Source organism: Saimiri boliviensis, chromosome 13 (genome assembly GCF_048565385.1).
Source record: "Saimiri boliviensis isolate mSaiBol1 chromosome 13, mSaiBol1.pri, whole genome shotgun sequence".
NCBI lineage: Eukaryota > Metazoa > Chordata > Mammalia > Primates > Cebidae > Saimiri > Saimiri boliviensis.
Genome location: NC_133461.1, coordinates 103,877,132 through 103,898,597, shown reverse-complemented (window position 1 = coordinate 103,898,597; position 21,466 = coordinate 103,877,132). Strand labels below are relative to the sequence as shown.

Here is a 21,466-nt window from a genome sequence, read left to right as displayed (position 1 = left end):
GCAGTTCCCCTCTCCTGTAAATTGCATATTGCAATAAAGAGTGATCTCTTGCAGTTCTCATATATTTTGCATCGTGTTTAACGCGGCACCATAAACCTTGAGTAACACTGTGGAACCCGTGTGAAGTGCCACTAGTGATGCTTGAAGTGCCCCCAAGAAGCAAAGAAAAGTCATGACATTACAAGGAAAAGTTGAAGTGCCTGATATGTACATTGAGGTCTGCAGCTGATATTCCCCACCATTCAAGACAAATGAATCCAGCATAAGGACCATTGTTTGGGGAAAAAAAAAAAAAAAAAGGAGAAGAAGAAGAAGGGCCAGGCCCGGTGGCTCACACCTCTAATCCCAGCAGTTTGGGAGGCCAAGGTGGGTAGATCACGAGGTCAAGAGATCGAGACCATGGTGAAACCCCATCTCTACTAAAAAATACAAAAATTAACTGGGCAAAAAATTGATCACACCTGTTGTCCCAGGTACTCAGGAGGCTGAGGCAGGAGAATTGCTTAAACCCGGGAGGCAGAGGTTGCAGTGAGCCGAGATCGTGCCACTGCGCTCCAGCCTGGCCACAGAGCAAGACTCTGTCTCAAAAAAAAAAAAAAAAGAGAAGAAAACAAAACAAAAACAAGCAAAAATAAATGAAGCCGTCACTGTCGCTACACCAGCAGGCATGAAAACCCTGTACTTCTTGTGAGATGCATTTTTACCTTGTATTGAAGATGCGGATTTATGTGGGTGCAAGACTGATGTAAGAAAGGCATACCTGTAATGTGATTCAAGAAAAAGTGAAATCATTCTATGACAACTTAAACAAAAAGGAAAGCTTAAAAACATGTTGAGATAACAGGAAAAGCAGCTTTCTGTGGCCAAGAGATGACAGACAAATTCCTAGATGCCATTAAGAAAATCATTGAGGAGAAAGACTATCTGCCTGAACAGGTTTTTAATGCAGATGAAAGTGTCCTATTCTGGGAGAAAATGCCACAAAAGTCATTTATTAGGAAGAGAAGTGAGTTCCAACACTTAAGGCAGGAAGGGATAGGCTAACTCCACTGTTTTATGCAAATGCACTTGGGTTTATGATCAGGACTGCCTTTATCTATAAAGCTGCCAACCTCTGATTCTTGAAGGAAAAAGATAAACACTAGCTGCCAGTCTTTGGCTTGTACAACAAGAAAGCCTGGACAGCAAGAACCCCTTTTGCGGTTGGTTCCCTTGTTGCTTTCTCCCTGAAGTCAGAAGTACCTTGCCGTTAAAAGACTGCATTTTACAGTTCTTTCAATATTGGACAGTGTCCCTGGCCACCCATAATCCCATAAGTTCAACTCCAGAGGTGTCAGAGTGGTCAAAGGCGCTAAACACAACATCACTAAATAAGCCTCTAGATCAGAACCTTTGAGCTTCATCACACACGGTACTCTGTGGAAAGGACTGTCAAGTCTGTGGAAGAGAACCCTGATAGAACATCATAAAAGTCTGGAAGGCTTACACCATTGAACCTGCTGTCATTGTTAAACTCCTGCTAGAGAAAACTGTGTTCAGATGTTGTTCCTGACTTCACAGGATTTACAACAGAACCAATCAAGGAAATGTTGAAAGAGATTGTGGATATGGCAAAACCATTTTAAAAAGTGGGAGGTGAAGGGTTTCAAGATAGGGAGCTTGGAGAAATTTAGGAGCCCACTAGCACACCAGAGGAGTTAACAGAAGATGACCCGACCAAGATGAGTGCTTCTGAACCAGTACCAGATGATGAGGAGGAAGACATAGAAGAAGCAGTGCTGGAAAACAGATGGATGTTAAACAGTCTGGCAGAAGGGTTCCAATTATTCAGCACTGCTTTTGACTTCTTTAACAACCTGAATCATGATATGGGCACAGAAACTAAAATGGTGGAAGAAGGATTGGTACCATATAGAAACATTTTTAGAGAAATGAAAAAGTGAAAACATCAGACAAGTTGCAATGTATATCTGTAAGCACTCCAAGTCTGCCTGTTTCTCCTGCCTTACCCATTGCCACCCAAGACAGCAAGACCAACCCTCCTCTTCTCAGTCTGTTCATTGTGAAGATGAAGACGTCTATGGTAATTCACTTCCACTTAGTATATAGTTGCCTAGCCTGAAGTATAATGGCACAACCATAACTCACTGCAGCCTCAACCTCCTGGGCTCAGGTGATCCTCCTGCCTCAGCCTCCGAGTAGCTGGGACTGTAAGTGTGTATCACCATGCCCAGTTAATTGTTTAAACATTTTTTATAGAGACAAGGTCTGACTGTTAACAAGGCTGGTCTCAAACTCCTGGCCTCAAGCAGTCCTCCCACCTCAGCCTCCCAAAGTGCTGGGATTACAGGCATGAACCACCACATCCAAATTCCTTATGATTTTCTTAATAGTGTTTTCTTTTCTCTAACTTATTTTATTGTAAGAATACAGTATATAGTATATATGCAAAGTATGTGTTAATTGTGTTATCAGGAAGGCTTTTAGTCAACAGTAAGCTATTAGTAGTTAAGCTTTAGGGGACTCAAAAGTTACTTTCAACTGTACATGGGGTCAGTACCCCTAGCCCCTGTGTTGGTCAGGAATTACCTGCATATAAATGTGGTTTGGCTGCTGAATTGCTTTCTCAGAGGAAAAAATGTTTTATATAAGCATGCACTCTTGATATATACCACCAGAATAATTTTTTTATTATTTTTTATAATTCTAGACTATGTGGGCTGATTCTTAAATAGTAAAGAAAAGTTTTAAGTTTTCCCCCCCAGTTTCTGTATCCTTGAGGGAGGGCGGTGATGGTTTTGAGCTTTGTTGTTGCTTCAGCTGTCCTTCACGTTGTTTTCTTCTGGGTCTGTCACTGTGCTACTCTGTCTGAATTTCCTTATTTGTTTAAAAATGATGCTTGGGAGGTAGTGGAGAGTAGAACCAGCAACGAGTCCTGTGGTCCTTCGTGAAGAGGACACTGTCTTGCAAGTGCAGTGCCCAACTTAGGGTGAAGGCTGGGATAGTCCGGCTGTTCATTAGGCATGGTGTTCATGTAGGCACTGTGTAGCTTATGACCTCTGCTGGCATCCTGTCTTCAGGAGCCCATGATGCCCTGGCCGCTGTATTAAATGACTCATTTTATCCGTCAAGTTACTCAGCCGGAAAATATCCACAGCCAGAATGGCACCTGCCTCTCATCGTCTACTTGTGCCACAGCATCTTTTGTTATTTCTTATTCATAACATCCTTGGCGATGTATCAGCCCAAGGACCCACCTCTTAACCGAGTCACTTGCTTTTCCTCAGTGCACCGTGCATCTCCCAGGGTTAGCTCCTCCACGGTGGAGGGCTCTGTGAGTGACAGTTTGTCTGAACCACCGTTCTCACTTCCGCTCCCAGAACATGCGGCTAATAAAGCTGCATTCCTTCAACAGAAGCACACCAAGGCCTGTTAGGTGCTGGCTGCTACAGCTGCTGCTGAGGACAGAGGAGTCATACGGGACAAAGTGTTGCTTGGAGGTGTTGTGTATAGATTGTGAACATACAGAGTAGCACATGTATAAGAGTAGCACATACACACTGGGCTTGGTGGCTTGGTGGAATCCCAGCACTTTCAGAGGCTGAGGCAAGCGAATCACTTGAGGCCAGGAGTTTGAGACCAGCTTGGCCAACATGGTGAAACCCCATCTTTACTGAAAATACAAAAATTAGCCAGACGTGGGAGTGCACACATGTAATCCCAGCTACTCTGCGTCAAATAAATAAATAAATAATCGAGTTACGCATACAATACTTCGGGAGTTCCGAGGAAGATACGGTTTCTTTCATCTGAGCAAATCGGGGAGATCTAGTGGAAGAAGAGAAGTGCACCTTGACAGACTGGCAGACTTAAATATATGGAAAAACTTCTGCTAAAAATGTTTTCCTAAGATTTACCCAAACTTGTAGCCTTTTCCCTCACCTGCTAACCTGTCTTTTCTGCCTTTTTACATGACCTTAAAAGGGCAGATCTGGGGTTAACATTAGGATGGAAGATGAGAGTATAATTTCCTTTCATGACTGCCACTATACTTTTGGGGGATTCTCTATAACTAGCACTAAACTAACAAAAAGTGCCTCAAAAGAAAAAAAAAAACAAGTTGTCTGTGCATGTGGCTTTTGAAGGGCTGGTTTCTGTGTGCTGCATCCATGTTGTTCATTAATCTGTTGCAGTGGCGTGTTACGTTCTAGTGCGCGCTTGCAGCCTATACGCTGCTCTCTCTGCTTCCAGTTACCTGGTTTCACTTGCTGGCAGCAGCTGCCAAAGGGTCCTGCTGTCATTTAACCTCATATGTCTAACACAGAAGAGCTCTGTTCTAGTAAAATCAGAGTGCTGCCTCTGTGAGAACAGTGGCCGTTGTCATTGCTGGCTCTCCTGTCCTGCTACTTCATGTCGATATAGAAAACCTCTTCAGATGAGAGAATGGCAGTGCTGCAGGAAAGCCATCATGATTCTGCCACACAAACTACTTGTCTGCATTCTGACAACATCATTTTTAGTCACATCATATTGATCGATCCCTGAACAGATAAATATCATTTCCTCCCTTTTCAGACGGAGCTAATAGATCTGTCTACGGTAGATGTGATTCTCATCTCTAACTATCACTGTATGATGGCATTGCCATACATCACTGAGCACACCGGCTTCACAGGCACAGTGTATGCCACGGAACCCACTGTCCAGATCGGCAGGTGAGACGGTTGATTCTGATCCCGCTTGGATGTGCCTGCGGAGCTCCTCCTTCAGTGCTGACGCTGAAACAGTATTACACTAGGGGTGGTGGTTCCTTCCTTCAGAACAACTAACCTGAAGAACAGGCAGAATAGACAGCTCTCTAAATGAGGAATGTTCATTGGAAACGCCTTTTGCTGGATGCTGCAAGTAGCTTTGTTGATCTTTTTTCATATAAATTCATTGGAAGGAGTTCATGGAGACAGCTCCCCTGTACAGAGGATACTAATTAGGGGAGGTGGTGTTTAGGAAGACACCACAAAGGCAAGGCAGAGGGCTTCAGAGGGAAAGAACAGAGCATCTTTAAAAGAAGAAATTTTACGGCTTTGCTTTCAGGAATACCCCTTTTGTGGTTTGTTGTAAACTATAAAGGGAGACAGGCCTTGTAGAAAATACAGGATAGGTAAGTAAATAGGTGGTTGTCTCTGCTGTTGACAGAGTGAAAGTCAGCAGTCTAGGAGTAAATCTGCAGTTTCCTTTGACTCTGAGAAGCCTCTGCCATCCCTTTCTCTGCCCCCACTAAGCCTCTGTGATACAGGTGGTTACCACAAGTAACTATATTATCATTTAGTGAGAAAAAAATTACGTGAAGAAAATTACTTCAGAAAAAAAAATTTGTTACTTTATTTTTTTGAAATAATAAGTATGGTATAAGTTGAAACTGTCAGGACCCAAAATGTGAGACTTAAGAATTGCTATAGGCCGGGCGCGGTGGCTCAAGCCTGTAATCCCAGCACTTTGGGAGGCCGAGGCTGGTGGATCACAAGGTCGAGAGATCGAGACCATCCTGGTCAACATGGTGAAACCCCGTCTCTACTAAAAATACAAAAAATTAGCTGGGCATGGTGGCACGTGCCTGTAATCCCAGCTACTCAGGAGGCTGAGGCAGGAGAATTGCCTGAACCCAGGAGGCGGAGGTTGCGGTGAGCCAAGATCGCACCATTGCACTCCAGACTGGGTAACAAGAGCGAAACTCCGTCTCAAAAAAAAAAAAAAAAAGAATTGCTATAGACTCCTAGATTGGATTGTAGAGTCTTGCAGATGGAATAATGTGTTTTCTTGTTTTTATATCAAACCATGTTACCTGCACTGTGTATGTAACTGTAAGGGAGCTGAGGAAGGGCTCTCATAGGAAAGTAAAACCCTCGAAGTGATACATCGGTTTCAGTTGAGAGGATAAGTTAAAAAACTAGCTCCTAGTTTGGAAAAGTTAAAGCAGTGAGGATCGGCACACCAAACTTCCTATGAAAGGTACATCCAGGGCCGGTGTCGTAGCTTATGCCTGTAATCCCAGCACTTTGGGAGGCTGAGGCAGGTGGATCACGAGGTCAGGAGATCAAGACCATCCTGGCTAACACAGGAAACCCTGTCTCTACTAAAAATACAAAAAATTAGCTAGGCATGGTGGAACACACCTGTAGTCCCAGCTACTTGGGAGGCTGAGGCAGGAGAATCATTTTAACCTGGGAGGCAGAGGTTGCAGTGAGCCAAGATCATGCTACTACACTCCAGCCTGGGTAACAAAGCAAGACTGTGTCTCAAAAAAAAAAAAAAAAAAAAAAGCTACATCCAGGACACCAGTAAGCCTGAATCACAGGTCTTGAGATGTTCAAGATGGAAGGAAGAGATGTTATTAGGCCAAAGTAAATAAATGACAATGAAATGAAGTTGTTTAGCTTTCAATTGCTAATACATTTATGGCTTACCAGTATGTATATGTTAACTTGGAGGGGATTTAAGTCAATATGGATCACCTGTATTAGATTATGACTGGGGATTCAAGGTGTTAAATCCATTTCTAGCTTTGTAGTCACCCTCTGGCCATCAGGAATTCCCATAGTTCCCTGTCCTTTGAATCCCCAGAGCATGTGTACCTTGATCCAACTGATGGCAGCATTTCTTAGACTCCTCATCCCTAGTTCTGTGGTATTCCAGCTCATCTTAGAGAGAGCCAGTCTTCTGCATTGAGCAGCCTACTCCATTTGTCCTTGGAGTATTCTTCCACGTGGAATTTTGCTAATTCCTAAAACACATGTCGAGAAAACTTATTTTACCCATTTAAAATGTTCATTTAATACCGTCATTTAAAAAAAAATCCTGCCTACACCCTGCTGTGTCTCTAAAATTAGATACTTCACAGTCATTTAACTTCTCCCTGTATATTTTTAGTAATGTAAAAGTAGAGATCTTAGAGTAAGAGTTAAAATAGGCTTATGTATTTCTGTGTTTAGAGACAGAAAATGTGCCAGGCTTGTTTTAAAGGTGAATTAAATTACTGAAGTTCAGAATTTTTAGCATAAAAATGCAATAAGAAACCAAGGATTTTAAACTTTGTATCAAATGATGATCAGGTTTACATGCAGCAGAGAGGAAGATGAAGATGAGATCGGGGAGGGGGAGGTGGGCAAGTCATTTCTCCCAGCCGACTGTTAAGAGCATGGTGTTTCTCAAATTTTTTAATGGGTGTTCCTCATTTTTTTTGTTTAAACTCAGGCTTCTCATGGAAGAGCTGGTGAATTTCATTGAAAGAGTGCCAAAAGCTCAGTCTGCCTCCTTGTGGAAGAATAAGGACATTCAGAGGTGAGGAGCAGACCACTCTTCCCAGAGATGATAGAGCCAGGTGCTTTGCAAAGCAGTCTCATTTGATTTCTTCTTTTATGCTTAAACAATGATTTGATTATATTAAAGTTATCTTTCCCTAATACACAAAAGGAGTATGTTTGATTCACCCAGCATTTTTCAAGAGGCAGCTGTGTGCAGGGTGCTCTGCTGGGTACTGAAGCTTTTAAGAACAATTAGCTCTGTCCTTGAGGTGTTCAAAGTTTAGTGGAAAGTCAGATAACTCAAGAGGTCAGTTACAGTTTCCATAGCATGTCTTAGAAGAGATGTTTGCCCACAGTGCTGTAGGCACTCAGAAACTGAAGAACTCTGCTTAGAGAGGCTGAGAAGGACAATCCTTAGGAGATGACAGTTCAGGAAGAAGAAATGGACTTGTCCAGATCACAGAGGTTGAGAAGAGAAGTCCAGGCACAGCGTCATGGGACATAGTATATTTAGGGAGCAGTGAGAATTTCATTGTGGATTAGAGTGAGTAAAGAGGTCAGAGGTGAAAGTAAAGGGGTGAGTTGGAACAAGAGAATGAAGACTTGCATATGTGAAGCTTGAGTTTTACATTGAGTATGAAGTCGGACAGCAAAGGTTTATAAGGAGGCAAATGACCACATTTGTTTTGGGGAAAGTAACTCTGGAAGCAGCGTGGAGGGTGGACAGGAATGCAGACACAGGCAGGAAGACTAGCGATGTGACTGCTGAAACCTAGGGGAGACGGCAAAGCCTTGAACTAAGGCAGTATCCCTGAACATGAAGCTGAAGTCTAACTTCAAAGGAATTTCTGAGATAGAATTGAAAAGAACTGGTAAGAGTTGTAAAAGAGGCTCTAAGTAATTAATAAGGTAGGAAGAGAGCCGAGTGGAAGGCAAGGGACGAGGAAGTTGCAGAAGATACAAGTTGTTGTTGGTCTCATATGCTGCCGAAGCATGAAGTAAAACAGAGATAGGCCCGTGGCTATGGGAATGAGAAAGTCATTAACGATCCCCAAGAGGTGGCTTGTCATAGAGTGCTCAGTCCAGAAACCAGGCTGTAAGAGATGAAGCAAGGAGAAATACCGTAGAAGCAGCAGCTTGATTACGCTTCCATGCTCTCTTATTCAAATGATCAACAGAGTACCCTGTCGATGTTAACACACTGAGCTTTCTCTAACCCTAACAACTCTGCCTTCACCTCTAGGCCCCACAGCCGCCACACCTGATGGTGGCATCAAGTCTGGAGTAAAAAGTAGTCTTTTCTTAGACAGTTTATGTTCCATATGCTCCTATCCAAGTCCGCCTTTTTTTTTTTTTTTTTTTTTTTTTTTTTTTGAGATGGAATCTTGCTCTGTCTCCCAGGCTGGAATGCCGTGGCGCTATCTCGGCTCACTGCAACCTCTCCTTCCAGGCTCAAGCAGTTCCCTGCCTCAGCCTCCCAAGTAGCTGGGATTACTGGTGCCTGCCACCATGCCTAGCTAATTTTTGTATTTTTAGTAGAGACAGAGTTTCACCATCTTTGTCAGGCTTGTCTTGAACTCCTGACCTCATGATCCACCTACCTCGTCCTCCCAAAGTACTGGGATGACAGGCATGAACCACCGCACACAGCCCCAAGTCCACTTTTTTCCAGTTGCCACTGTTTTCTCTTACTCTGTAGATCAGTGATTTGTAGTCATCTGCTTATTTCAGTGTTAGAATGTCTTAGTTTTGGGAGATCTTCTTTCAATTAGAATATAAATATGTAGCTAGAAGAATACACTTTTTCTATAGTGACTATTTCAGAGCTTGAGCATGAGTCTCCTCTGCATTCCTTTGTACACGTTACTCGTTTTGCTTGTGTAAAACTTGCTGCATGCCAGACACTATTCTAAATGTGTTATTTAATTTACGTATTTTTAATTTAATTTTTTTTTTTTTTACTTTTTTTATTTTTTATTTTTATTTTTATTTTTTTAAAGAGATGGGTTTCACTATATTGGTCAGGCTGGTCTCGAACTCCTGACCTCGTGATCCATCCACCTCAGCCTCCCAAAGTGCTGGGATTATAGGCATGAGCCACCATGCTCTGCCTTAATTTATTTATTAACAACTCAATGAGTTAGGTAGTGGTGTCATTACTTTTTTGTTTTTGTTTTTGTTTTTTGAGATAGAGTCTTACTCTGTTGCCCAGGCTGGAGTACAGTGGCACAATCTTGATTCACAGCAACCTCTGCCTCCCAGGTTCAAGCGATTCTTCTGCCTCAGTCTCCCAAGTAGCTGGGACTACAGGCACGCACCACCAAGCCCAGCTAATTTTTGCATTTTTGGTAGAGACGGGGTTCAGTCACATTGGCCAGGCTGGTCTGGAACTCCTGACCTTGTGATCCACCTGCTTCAACTTCCCAAAGTGCTGGGATTTCAGGTGTGACCCACCGTGCCTGACCAGTGTTATTACTTTTTTACAGGAGAGAAAACCAGCACAGAGAGATGAAGTAACTTGCCCAAGGTTGCACAGCTAGTGAGTGGCAGGATCTGGATTCAAACCTAGACAGCCGGCTAGCCTGGCTGCAGAGCCCACACTCCTAACCTATCTGCTGGACCACCTCTTGTGCACACGCACATGCCTCTTCTCGTGCATGTGAGCCACTTCTCGTGTCAGGGGACGAGGAAGTAGGTTTGTCTATGCACATTTGCTCCTGTGTTTTAAGGATCTTCTGAATGTCTGTTTCCTTGTTTGGGGCCATATGGTGTGGGCGTGGCTTCACATTAGGAAACATTTTCTGAACATGCCCATATCTAAGTCTTCGATGTATATGTGAGTGGCCTCCTTGATCTGACTGCCCCGGTGCAGTACTGCATTCTTGTTTCCAGCCCCCTTTTCCCTCGCCCTCGGTTCTGATGCCTCCCCTCTTTTCATCTCCTGTGTGCCCACTGGATGGCACAGGACCCTGGCCCCCTGCATCTCCCTCTTAGAAACCTCAGGCCTTTGTTTTCTTTCCCATGGAACGTGCATGCTCTGGCTTCCCTTCTTCCTCTTAAATGTAAACCCTTTAGAGTGTTTTGCTGCAACTCATTCTGGCACACCATGAATAGTGTTCAAAAGTCAGTATTTGTTGCTGGGTGCAGTGGCTCAGTCCTGTATCCCAGGACTTTGGGAGGCCAAGGTGGGCAGATCACTTGAGGTAAGGAGTTCAAGACCAGCCTAGCCAATGTGATAAAACTGTGTCTCTACCCAAAATACAAAAAAAAAAAAATAGCTGGGCATGGTGGTGGGTGCCTATAGTCCCAGCTACTGAGGAGGCTGAGGCAGGAGAATCACTTGAACCCAGGAGGCGGAGGTTGCAGTGAGCTGAGATCACACCACTGCACTCCAGCATTTGGGACAGAATGAAACTGTGTCTCAAAAAAGTCAGCACTTTCTGACTCAAATCTTGGGCCAAGTCTTAGGAAGCCCCAATTCCTTATTTCACCTTTTCTCCTTGGGCAAAATCCTCAGCAGTTTTTCCTTTGCCTCGCATTTGCCCACACAAAAGTAGTGACACCTACGTTAGATATGTGCATGAAGTTAAAGGAAGAGAAGGCTAGGGAGGGGCCTGAAAGACACAGAGGAAATCTCTTTAAAAAAAAAAAAAAATTAAGTTCTGAGATACATATACAGGACATGCTGGTTTGTTATATAGGTAAATGTGTGCCATGGTGGTTTGCTGCACCTGTCAACCCATCATCTAGGTTTTAAGCCCCATATGCATTAGCAGTTTATCCTAATGCTCTCCCTCCCCCCGCCCCCCTCCCCACACACACTCCCTGAGAGGCCCCAGGGTGTGTTGTTCCCCTTCCTGTGTCCATGTGTTCTCATTGTTCAGCTCCCACTTAAAAGTGAGAACATGCAATGTTTGGTTTTCTGTTCCTGTGTTAGTTTGCTGAGCATAATGTCTTCAGCTCCATCTGTGTCCCTACAACAGACATGATCTCATTCCTTTTTATGGCTGCATAGTATTCCATGGTGTATAGGTACCACAGTTTTTTATCCAGTCTATCATCAGTGAGCATTTTGGTTGATTCCATGTCTTTGCTATTTTGAATAGGGCTGCAGTGAACATAGACTTGCATGTATCTTTATAATAGAATGAAAATACCCCTTTTAAAAGAAGCTGCTAGTTTTGCCTACCTGGTAAGCAAAAATCAGAAACTATTGAGACTAGCTTGGTAGAGTAGCAAGGAGAGTAGTAACGTGCACTACTGGAGAAGCACATCCTTCATTCTCACCCTGGCCAAGGATTGTGTTTTGATTTTTGAGCATGAGATGAGCCAGAGTTATTGGTAGAGAAAAGGAAGAGTCTAAATATCAGAAAACATACTGAGGTCTGAAAGAGACACTCCCTAGCTGTGTCCTCTTCTTCTAGATAAACTCAGCATAAATATTAGAAGTAGTAGAAGAATTTGAAGAGCTATTTACTTACGTTTTCATTTTTATTGAGACAGGGTCTCATTCTATCGCCGAGGCTGGAGTGCAGTGGCACGATGCCTGCTCACTGCAACCACCGCCTCCAGGATTCCAGTGATTCTCCCACCTCAACCTGCCAGGTAGCTGGGATTACAGATGCACGCCACCATACCCGGCTATTTTTTGTATTTTTTGGGTTTCACCATCTTGGTCAGGTTGGTCTCAAACTCCTGACCTCAAGTGATCCGCCCACCTCAGCCTCCCAAAGTGCTGGGATTATAGGCGTGAGCCACCATGCCCGGCCCGAAGAGCTGTTTATTCTTTGACATCAGACAAAAGAGTTCTTTCGAAATATTCACTTAGAATTTAATCTTGGACCAAAATTCTGAAAGTGCTGCATTGGACAGTGTTTGTGCTAAGGGATTTACGTCACCTTTAGATTTCTCTCTACCACAAGCTAGTTGATATCTAGTGTCTCAAACTACTGTGGCATACTACACTGACAAACACTGTTTTTTCCTATCTATTCATGGAAGTATTTCCCATTATACAGGCTGTGTCTTCTCTGTATGTTTTTGTTCTTTCTTTTTTTTTTTTCCTTCATTCTTCCACTTTCCCGGTCCAGATCCTCCAAAATAGGCATCACAGGTCCACATGCCTACAGAGCCGAGGAAGGTACGCACAGGAGTGAGGTGGGCTAGGGGAAAATGTGGACTGGCAACCGCACCCCCTGTGTGTGCCTCTGTAGGGGCAGCTGACTTGCAGCTCCAGCAGATCGTGGCCATATGGGAATATGAGCCCACAGCTGCCAAGTCTTCCTTTTTTATTTTAATTTTTTAAGAGAAGCTCAAAGTCTAGATGTTTTAAATATGACTTTTAAAAAATCTTGTTAGAAATGTTGGCTCTCCTACATTAGAATAAAATCCTGTATGATCTGAGCAAAGTACCTCTTGGAGAGGTACTTTGAGAGGTACTCAATGTGAGACTTGAGCCCCCAATTTTTGACTTATATTGTATATAGGCAGCATCAAAGTAGATCTTGTCAAGTACCTAGAATTAATACATCTTAGTAGCTTACGTTACTAATAAAACTATCAACTAAAGAATGTAGTAAATTAAACATTTTCAAACTTGGTCAGAAGAATCTGACAAATTATCATAAATCATTTGAAGTTAGTTTGAATTAGCACCTGATTTATTATTAGTACATGTACCAAAAAAACTGTGACTCCTGCTTTTTGGCAGCTGTATAACTTCCTGCCTCAGTTGACAGTGTTCCTTGAGATTTATGTCACAGAAGTTAGCCATCCTTCTTCCTAACTTTGACATTGCAGTTTACTCTTGACAAAGAGATGGATTTTGAAGGGGAGGGAAAGAAGAATCCCTCACAGTATAATTTTGGGTCTCTGACTTTCCCATGCTCACTTAAGTTTAGGTTTTTAACAGGGAAATGTAAAGCAAGGTATTCCACTTAGGAAAGTAACCTCACCTCTAGTATTTTTTTTTTTTAATAAAGCTAGCATTTTGAATGAGATTAGAACTGTTAAGGCTAAATCATTACAAGATACTGTCATCAGCCTCATGCAAGCATTAAGCAATTAAGCATTAATATATTTTTGGCTGAATTTTTATGGCAATTTTTAATACTTACAACTTAAAATGTGGGTTCATACTTTACAGAAGACTTAAAAGCAGCTGGGTGAGTGGCTCATGCCTGTAATCTTAGCACTTTTTAGTGCTGAGGTGGGTGGATCACCAGAGGTCAGGATTTCGAGACGAACCTGACCAACATGGTGAAATCCCATCTCTACTAAAAATACAAAATTAGTCACACTTGTAGTTCCAGCTGCTGGGGAAGCTGAGGCAGGAGAGTCGCTTGAACCCAGGAGGCGGAAATTGCGGTGAGCCAAGATCATCCCGGTGCACTTGAGCCTGGGCAACTAAAGTGAAACTATGTCTTAAAAAAAAGACTTAAAACCATGCATGTTAAAGTTGAAGTTCCTCTGCTCTGACACCCCTTGGGTATGCATACAGGAATTTACCAACTCTTAACTCTGTGATAGGAAGAAAAGATGGAAGTGTATGCTTGGAGGTCAAATAAACTTGTATTTGAATTTCAGATCTGTTTCTTGGTAGCTGTGGCAACTTATTTCTTCTAGGCTCTGTTTCCTCCTTCATAAAATTGGATTCATATTCACAACTTAATAGAGTTGTTGTGAGAACTAAGTGAGTAATATGATAAAGTTCTTAAAATGGTGCCAGTCACACAGTAGGTGCTCAGTAAATGCCAGTGTCCTTGTCTCCTTTAATAAGATACGTGGCTTACATAATCTGGTTTTGTTAACCCAAACACATCTGTCTTCCACAGCCTAATTTACCTTCAGACACTGCCTTTCTGATGAAAGCAAGAGAATCAAGTAGACAGAAGGAAAACTGTTTTCCAATTTTGCTGTTACCTGTAGTTAGTTCACTGTCACTCAGACTCTCAGACTCAATCTCCTTTTCTGTAAAGTAAGAATTAAATTCTAAGTCCACTTGTGTTCGAGTTCTAAAAGATGTCCAGGGGTAGGCTCCTTAAGGCAGGCCCTCAGCAAGCAGCAGTGCTTTGACAGAGTAATCACACCATGTTGGGCTTTGCGATTCAAGACACTTCACAGTTTCATTTCACTTGGAGTTGATTAGCCTCTGAGGTACTGATTCATGCTGACCAGATTTCCAGGATGTTGAGTGACGAACAGAAATCCCGATTAATCTCTTTAAGACCCCTGACTGCCGGGCGCGGTGGCTCAAGCCTGTAATCCCAGCACTTTGGGAGGCCGAGGCGGGCGGATCACAAGGTTGAGAGATCGAGACCATCCTGGTCAACATGGTGAAACCCCGTCTCTACTAAAAATATAAAAAATTAGCTGGGCATGGTGGCACATGCCTGTAATCCCAGCTACTCAGGAGGCTGAGGCAGGAGAATTGCCTGAACCCAGGAGGCGGAGGTTGCGGTGAGCCGAGATCGCGCCATTGCACTCCAGCCTGGGTAATAAGAGCAAAACTCCGTCTCAAAAAAAAAAAAAAAAAAGACCCCTGACTGACTCCAGACTAGAGTGGCTCTTTTACCTAGGACACTGTGTGCTGGTAAGGAAGTCCAAATTATGGATAAGAGACTTTTCCATGAACGTAGGATTAGAGCAAAGATAGTTGAGTTGCTCTCAAGAGTTGTTCCTATCATGTTCTGGTAGCCTAAGCAATTGCTGTGTTTTTAGCAGTCATTTGATGTAAAATAAACATCCAGTATGATAACCTCGTTTCTGGTTAATATTGAAACATACTTCATTTTGAGGCTTCACAAACTCCATATGGGTTCTTATTCTGCCAACATACCCAGTTTACCCCAGCCCTCACGGGCATGTTAAGCACTTTGTGTAATGAGAGTTGGGCGAGGAACTTTTCTGATTTCTGTCTTCTTTGTATTCTATTCTTACATTAATTTTGTTCATTCGTTTATTCATTCATTCATTCAGCAAATACTTAGTGCCCAGCCAGTTTTTTACTTACTACCTTCCAAGTGGGCCTTCTGGACTTAAAAGTCTTAATATTTAATAAAAACACAAAAGTGTGCTGCTTGTGCTGGCAGGATGGAAGCTGAGGCCACAGAGCTTTGGCATCATATCAGACCACTGGGAAAGAAGCTCATTAGGCACTCAAGTGTGGTAAGAACAAGCAAAACAATGATATCCTTTAGAAAGTATTTATGAAACATTTAGACTCTGAGAACTTGACTTTGATAAATTAAAAAGCCAGAAAAGGCAGAACTAGTTCCCTCTGGGTTTCCTTATCCTTCTTATCCAAAATCAGCCAATAATCCTAATGGCTTTAAATGGATCTGTAAATGCCTCTCCGTAATTAGGACCTCAAGCATAAGGAGAGTTTCTGGGAAAGCTAAGTTAGACAAGATGTGTTAGGAGATAGAGAAAGCACAACAAAGTAACTAAATATCTAGAAAGAATAAAAGAGGATTTCAGCAAAAAGACTTTGCAGGCATAAATATAGAGAATTCAGAGAACTGCAGACTTACTTGTTGACTAACTACCAAATGCCTGGTATTATGGTAAGTTTTTACTCGAGTTTGTCAATCAAAATTAGGTGCTAAATGGCAAGACATGGGCTGGGCTGGGCAGACTGAGTAGGGTTTGAATGAGGAAAAAGAAACCATTCTAAGCGGGCAAGAGAGAGAGTGAGCAAGATAGAAGTCCTAGTCTTCTGTAACCTAATTGCTGAAGTGACAGCCCATCATCACCTTTGTCATATTCTCTTTATTAGAAGCAAGACACTTGATCCAGCTCACAGTCAAGGGCGGAGGATTCCACAAGGGGTGAATTCTGGAGGTGGGGGTCCCTTGGAGCCACTTCAAAAGCACCTGCCACAAAACTCTGAACCGGCAAGGTCGGACTGGACTAGAGGCAGTCGGGGCAGCTTGGCTTTCCTTTTCCGGATCACACCTGAGCTCCTCCCTCATTTTTTTCACCACCTTTCACAGTTACAGGGCTCACCTTTACCCAAATGTGGTGCAGTTCAGACCGGCAGTGTTTAGAATTGCATTACTGTTTCTTTTCTTTCCTGGAACAGCCGGTGAACTTGTTTTCTTTTGAGTATCATTCATATTGGGCACTGTACTCAGTGGTGAAAAGACAAAAATGAAAAAGATGTTTCTGTATGAATCATGTGATACAATGGGAGAAAAAGATACATGTTACTCTTTTCAGTGGGTATTAGTAAACCACAAAATGAAAGGCATATTTAACAAGACTTTTCCTTTTAACTACAGTGTTCTACTGATCTAATTGGCAAAAATCATTTTTAGTGAAAACTTCTGTATAAACAAATGCTTTCTTCAGTTTTTGTAGATTGTAAGTTTATTATTTCTATGCCATTTATTTTAAAGGGAAAGATGGGAAAGATTGAAGCTGAAATGTACCTGGATCTTTCAGGAGCCTTTTGTTTTGCTTAAGTGTGTCCCTACTTGAAACATCCCAGTAATTTCTCTAGAAATAAATTCTGGTCTGTTGAAGACAAAAGTAACAGATACTTTGCATCTTCATGCTTCCCACTTTGCTTCTAAGGGCTCAGTCCAAACGCAGCTGGTACTTGATAGGCTGAATATAAGACTGTTTCATCTCCAGCACACAGTGAAAACGTTAGTGACCAAAGTCTCTTTTACAGCAAGGCTGTTCCAGATCTTAATCTGCTGAATCTTCATAGGACATTGTTCTAGATGGAAAGGGGAGGGTGTGCTGGGAAGGGCCATCAAGAGAAGACAGAGCTAGGAGGAAGGGAAGCCCACGTGGCGTGGGGTTCTGAGTAATGGCAGTACTGGTTATCAAGTAATGGGTACGGAAAATCACAGAAAAGAAAGCGAGTATAGTTCTGGCTTTGTGTGTGACTTTCCAGTCAGCCTTTAAGAGGGGTGACTGTTGCGGGGCCCTGGCAAAGCTGGGGACAATGTGAGAGAAATCCAGCTGAATGGAGAGATGTGGTTGGGGTTGTGAGTGTTCTTCGTCACAGTCCCTGCTCTCTAGCCACTCCCGTGACAGCCTAACAGCGCTGGCATTGTTAAGTCAAGGAACTTTTGCTCCTGCTCGGCCCAAAGCCAGAGGTCTTCATTTTCTGTGCAAGGCAGGCCCCAGGAGGTTCAAGCCCTGGGGCTGTCTGACCCTGAGAACTTAAAGGAGGAGCCAAAGCAGGGTAGAACCTTGGGGTTTCCCTTAGGCCTTTCAAGTTCAGAGTCAAGGCTGCTCATCAGAGTCAATCACCCAGGGTTGGAGTCCACTGTGGAACTGTTGGGAAATGTGTATGCTCCTGGGGCTGTGTTAGAGCAGGGCTGGAGACAAACCTTGATTAAGCATGTCTTCAGCACCAAACACTTCATATGCATTATATATCATTTCCCCATTGCAGAGAAACTCCAAAGACGGTGGTATTCCCTCCATTTTATAGGTGAGGAAACCGAGGCTTAGAGGTGAAGAGCTGACACCAGAAGGCTTGTCTTGTTGTAAAATCTGCCTCTCAGAGAACGCTCTCCTTCCTGAAAGCAGGCAGTTGAGAGTTAGAGGGATGTGGAGGAAAGAGATGCAGAAGCAGCAGCCCTGCGGTGGCCTCGGTCCAAAGGGGACTTCTGTGCCATTTCCCCACACTCCCAGATTCAGGGCCAGCCAGCCTTCCTGAAGAGCACGTGAGTGTGCACCTGACCTAGACTGGGGGCGCAAGATCTGAGAGAAACTGACACGTGGTCTCAGTTTTAAGCAAGAGCAAGGAAGTGTTGTCCACTTGAAATGCAGAAGAAGGCAGAGGGCGTTAAGTGGGTGGGGTGCAGGCAGGCCAGGCCTTGCACTAGAAAAGTCCAGTGTAGACAATACAGGCAAAAGCAGCACCCAGATAAAGAAGGGCCTTAGGAAGTCAGGCTGAGAGCCTTGGATTTTATCCTGAATATATTGGTGAACCATTAAAGTTGGGGGATGCAAGAGGGGAGTTGTGCATCTGATCTTGAGATTTGCATTTGTAGTGTTTGTTTAGGCCCTTCTGGAAGGGAAGGCGAGCCTGTGTAGGCAAGGGTGACTCGAGGCTTTTGGCATCCTTTTTGTTCCCTCGTACTGTTCAATTTTTCTTAGACTTAAGTACAGTGTGAGCAGAAGCCCTATATTGTGCATGTTACTCCCCTTATGTGACTTAAGTGCTGTGGCCATAGTCAGTGCTAAGTAAATACACATAGAGTAAATATTGCAAAACCTAAAGCACTTCACTGTGTGTACTTCATACATCTGTTTACACAGAATCTTCATGTATCCCTTTATGTGGAAGATAATGAAAACGGATCATTGATACTTTGTTGCTAAAGAAACGAGTAAAAAACTCAGGAACGATTTGATCTATGTACTACTATGGTTAAATCTGAATTCAGTGTTTCCATTATTAAGGCCATATAAATGCAATTCATTGGCCATATGAGATTATTAGGATTATTTTTTCTATCTTGCACAACTTTTTGTTTTCTTATTCGTCTGGTTGTCTTATGTACCTATGGTCTCTGTACTGTTTCCCTACTTGTCTCTCCTCCGTATGTTTGTAAGTGATTAAAAATTTCTCCTCCTACCCTCTTAGGGTGTCCAGTTATGTCTAAGAATTAAACTGACATAAAACAGGTTAACAGAAGAAAGGCACATAGATTTTATTAAATTAAGTATATGTAGAAGTCCCCACAAGAGAATGAAGACCCAAAGGAGCCATTAAAGTTGAACATAGACGCTGAGTTGGCCAAAGAGTAGGACATTGGAAAAATGTGACAAGTAAAGGGACTTGAGCTAGGATACTTAATTGGGTGGAGAAGTGACTAGGAAGATCAGGGTTTAACAAGGTTTGCTGGTATAGGTTTCTCTTGAACTCCATTCCCTTTCCCTACAGAGAAAAATGTCAAGATCATGCCATTGCATTCCAGCCTGGGCAACAAGAACGAAATTTTGTCTCAAAAAATAAAACAGAGGGACAGAAGGTGGAAGCCCCAAGCCTTAGCAGCTTCCACGTGGTGTTGAGCCTGCAAGTGCATAGAAGTCAAGAATTTGAGGTTTGGGAACCTCCACGTACATTTCAGAAGATGTATGGAAATGCCTGGATGCCCAGGCAAAAGTTCACTGCAGGAGTAGCGTCCTCATGGAGAACCTCTGCTAGGACAGTAGAGAAGGGAAATGTGGGGTTGGAGCCCCCACACAGAGTCCCTCCTGGGGCATTGCCTAGCAGAGATAGGAGTAGAGGGCCACCATCCTCCAGACCCCAGAATGCTCTATCTCCCACAGCTTGCACGGTGCACTTGGAAAGGCCGCAGACACCGAATACTACCTGGTGAAAGCAGCCGGGAGTGGGGCTATAACCCTGCAAAGTCACAGGGGCAGAGCTGCCCAGTACCGTGGGAACCCACATCTTGCATGAGCGTGACCTGAATGTGAGACCTGGAGTCAAAGGAGATCATTTTGGAGCTTTAAAATTTGACTGCCCTGCTGGATTTTGAACTTGCACGGGTTCTGTAACCCCCTTGTTTTGGCCAATTTCTCCCATTTGGAATGGCTGTATTTACCCAATACGTGTACCCCCATTGTATCTAGGAAGTAACTAGTTTGCTTTTATTTTATTTTTATTTTTTTTGAGACAGAGTTTTCGCTCATTACCCACGCTGGAGTGCAATGGTGCAATCTCGGCTCACTGCAACCTCCACCTCCTGGGTTCAGGCAATTCTCCTGCCTCAGCCTCCCAAGTAGCTGGGACTACAGGCGTGCGCCACCATGCCCAGCTAGTTTTTGTATTTTTAGTAGAGACGGGGTTTCACAATGTTGACCAGGATGGTCTCGATCTCTTGACCTCGTGATCCACCCGTCTCGGCCTCCCAAAGTGCTGGGATTATAGGCGTGAGCCACCGCGCCCGGCAGTTTGCTTTTAATTTTCCAGACTCATAGGCAGAGGGGAATAGCCTTGTCTCAGATGAGATTTTGGACTGTGGACTTTTGGGTTAATGCTGAAATGAGTTAAGACTTTAGGGGACTGTTGAGAAGGAATGATTGGTTTTGAAATGTGAAGACATAAGATTTGGAGGAGCCAGGGGCAGAGTGATATGGTTTGGGTGTGTCCTCACCCAAATCTCAACTTGAATTATATCTCCCAGAATTCCCACATGTTGTGGGAGGAACCTGTTTTTCCCATGCCATTCTTATAATAGTGAAGAAGTCTCGCAATATCCGATGGGTTCATCAGGGGCTTCCACTTTTACTTCTTCCTCATTTTCTGTTGCCACCGCCGTATAAAAAGTACCTTTCACCTCCCACCATGATTCTGAGGCCTTCCCAGCCATATGGAACTGTAAGTCCAATTAAACCTATTTTCCTTCCTAGTCTCAGGTATGTCTTTATCAGCAGCGTGAAAATGGACTAATTGTCACCTGGGTCCTTTTATTGTGACTCTCATAGTCTTTTATTGTTTCCTTGCCATCTGCGATAGCAGGATGTTTAAGACTCTTGTACCTTCTCTGCCTTGAATTACCCATTTCTCCAAGAAACCCTTATTTCTTCAGTGAAAAGTGGAATTTTAAGATCCCATTCTGGTTGTTAGCAATGCTCATTGCCACTAAATTGTTCACTGTTTCTAGGACCCTTTGGAGAACAGAGCATGTATATTTTCCCCCACTTTTTTTTTTTTCACTTTTACTGTATCTGTGTTGTCAAAGTATATCTTCATTACATACTATCCTCCCTTCCTTTTAACGTTCATTTAGTCCGTCTTCTACAATTAACTGTATATTTAATGCTCACCACTGGCCCATGCGTGTTGATGATTCTTCTTCATTCTGATTGTCTGAAACTCAGTCTTCAGTACATTTCTCAGGGTGGGATCACAAGAACAGAATTCCCTGGATTCCCATGTGTTCATAATTGTTTATCTGTGCTTTTTGGCCTTGAAAGTCAATTTTGCTAGATGTATAGTCCTTGGCTTGTATTTTCTTTGTTTGAATATCTTAAATATGTTACCCTGTTTTGTTGTGGTATTAAACATTGCTGTGAAAAATGCTAATGAGACCTAATTTTCTTTCCTTGTAAGTTTCTTGCTCTTTTTGCCTAGATCCCAAAGGTTTGCTTATAGTCTAAATATTTTCTTAGAGTATGTTTGGTGTCCACTG

General features: G+C 43.1%; 1 protein-coding gene across 2 annotated transcripts in view; it reads left to right on the top strand.

Annotated features, from left to right (window-relative positions):
- The window catches only part of INTS9 (integrator complex subunit 9), a 115,940-nt gene that overhangs the window by 44,327 nt on the left and 50,147 nt on the right, over positions 1-21,466 (top strand). For both annotated transcript variants that reach the window (XM_003937220.4, XM_074384128.1), the window contains exons 5-6: positions 4,576-4,715; positions 7,249-7,335. In XM_003937220.4, coding sequence (XP_003937269.1) covers positions 4,576-4,715; positions 7,249-7,335 — 227 coding nt within the window. The remainder of the gene's footprint in view (positions 1-4,575; positions 4,716-7,248; positions 7,336-21,466) is intronic.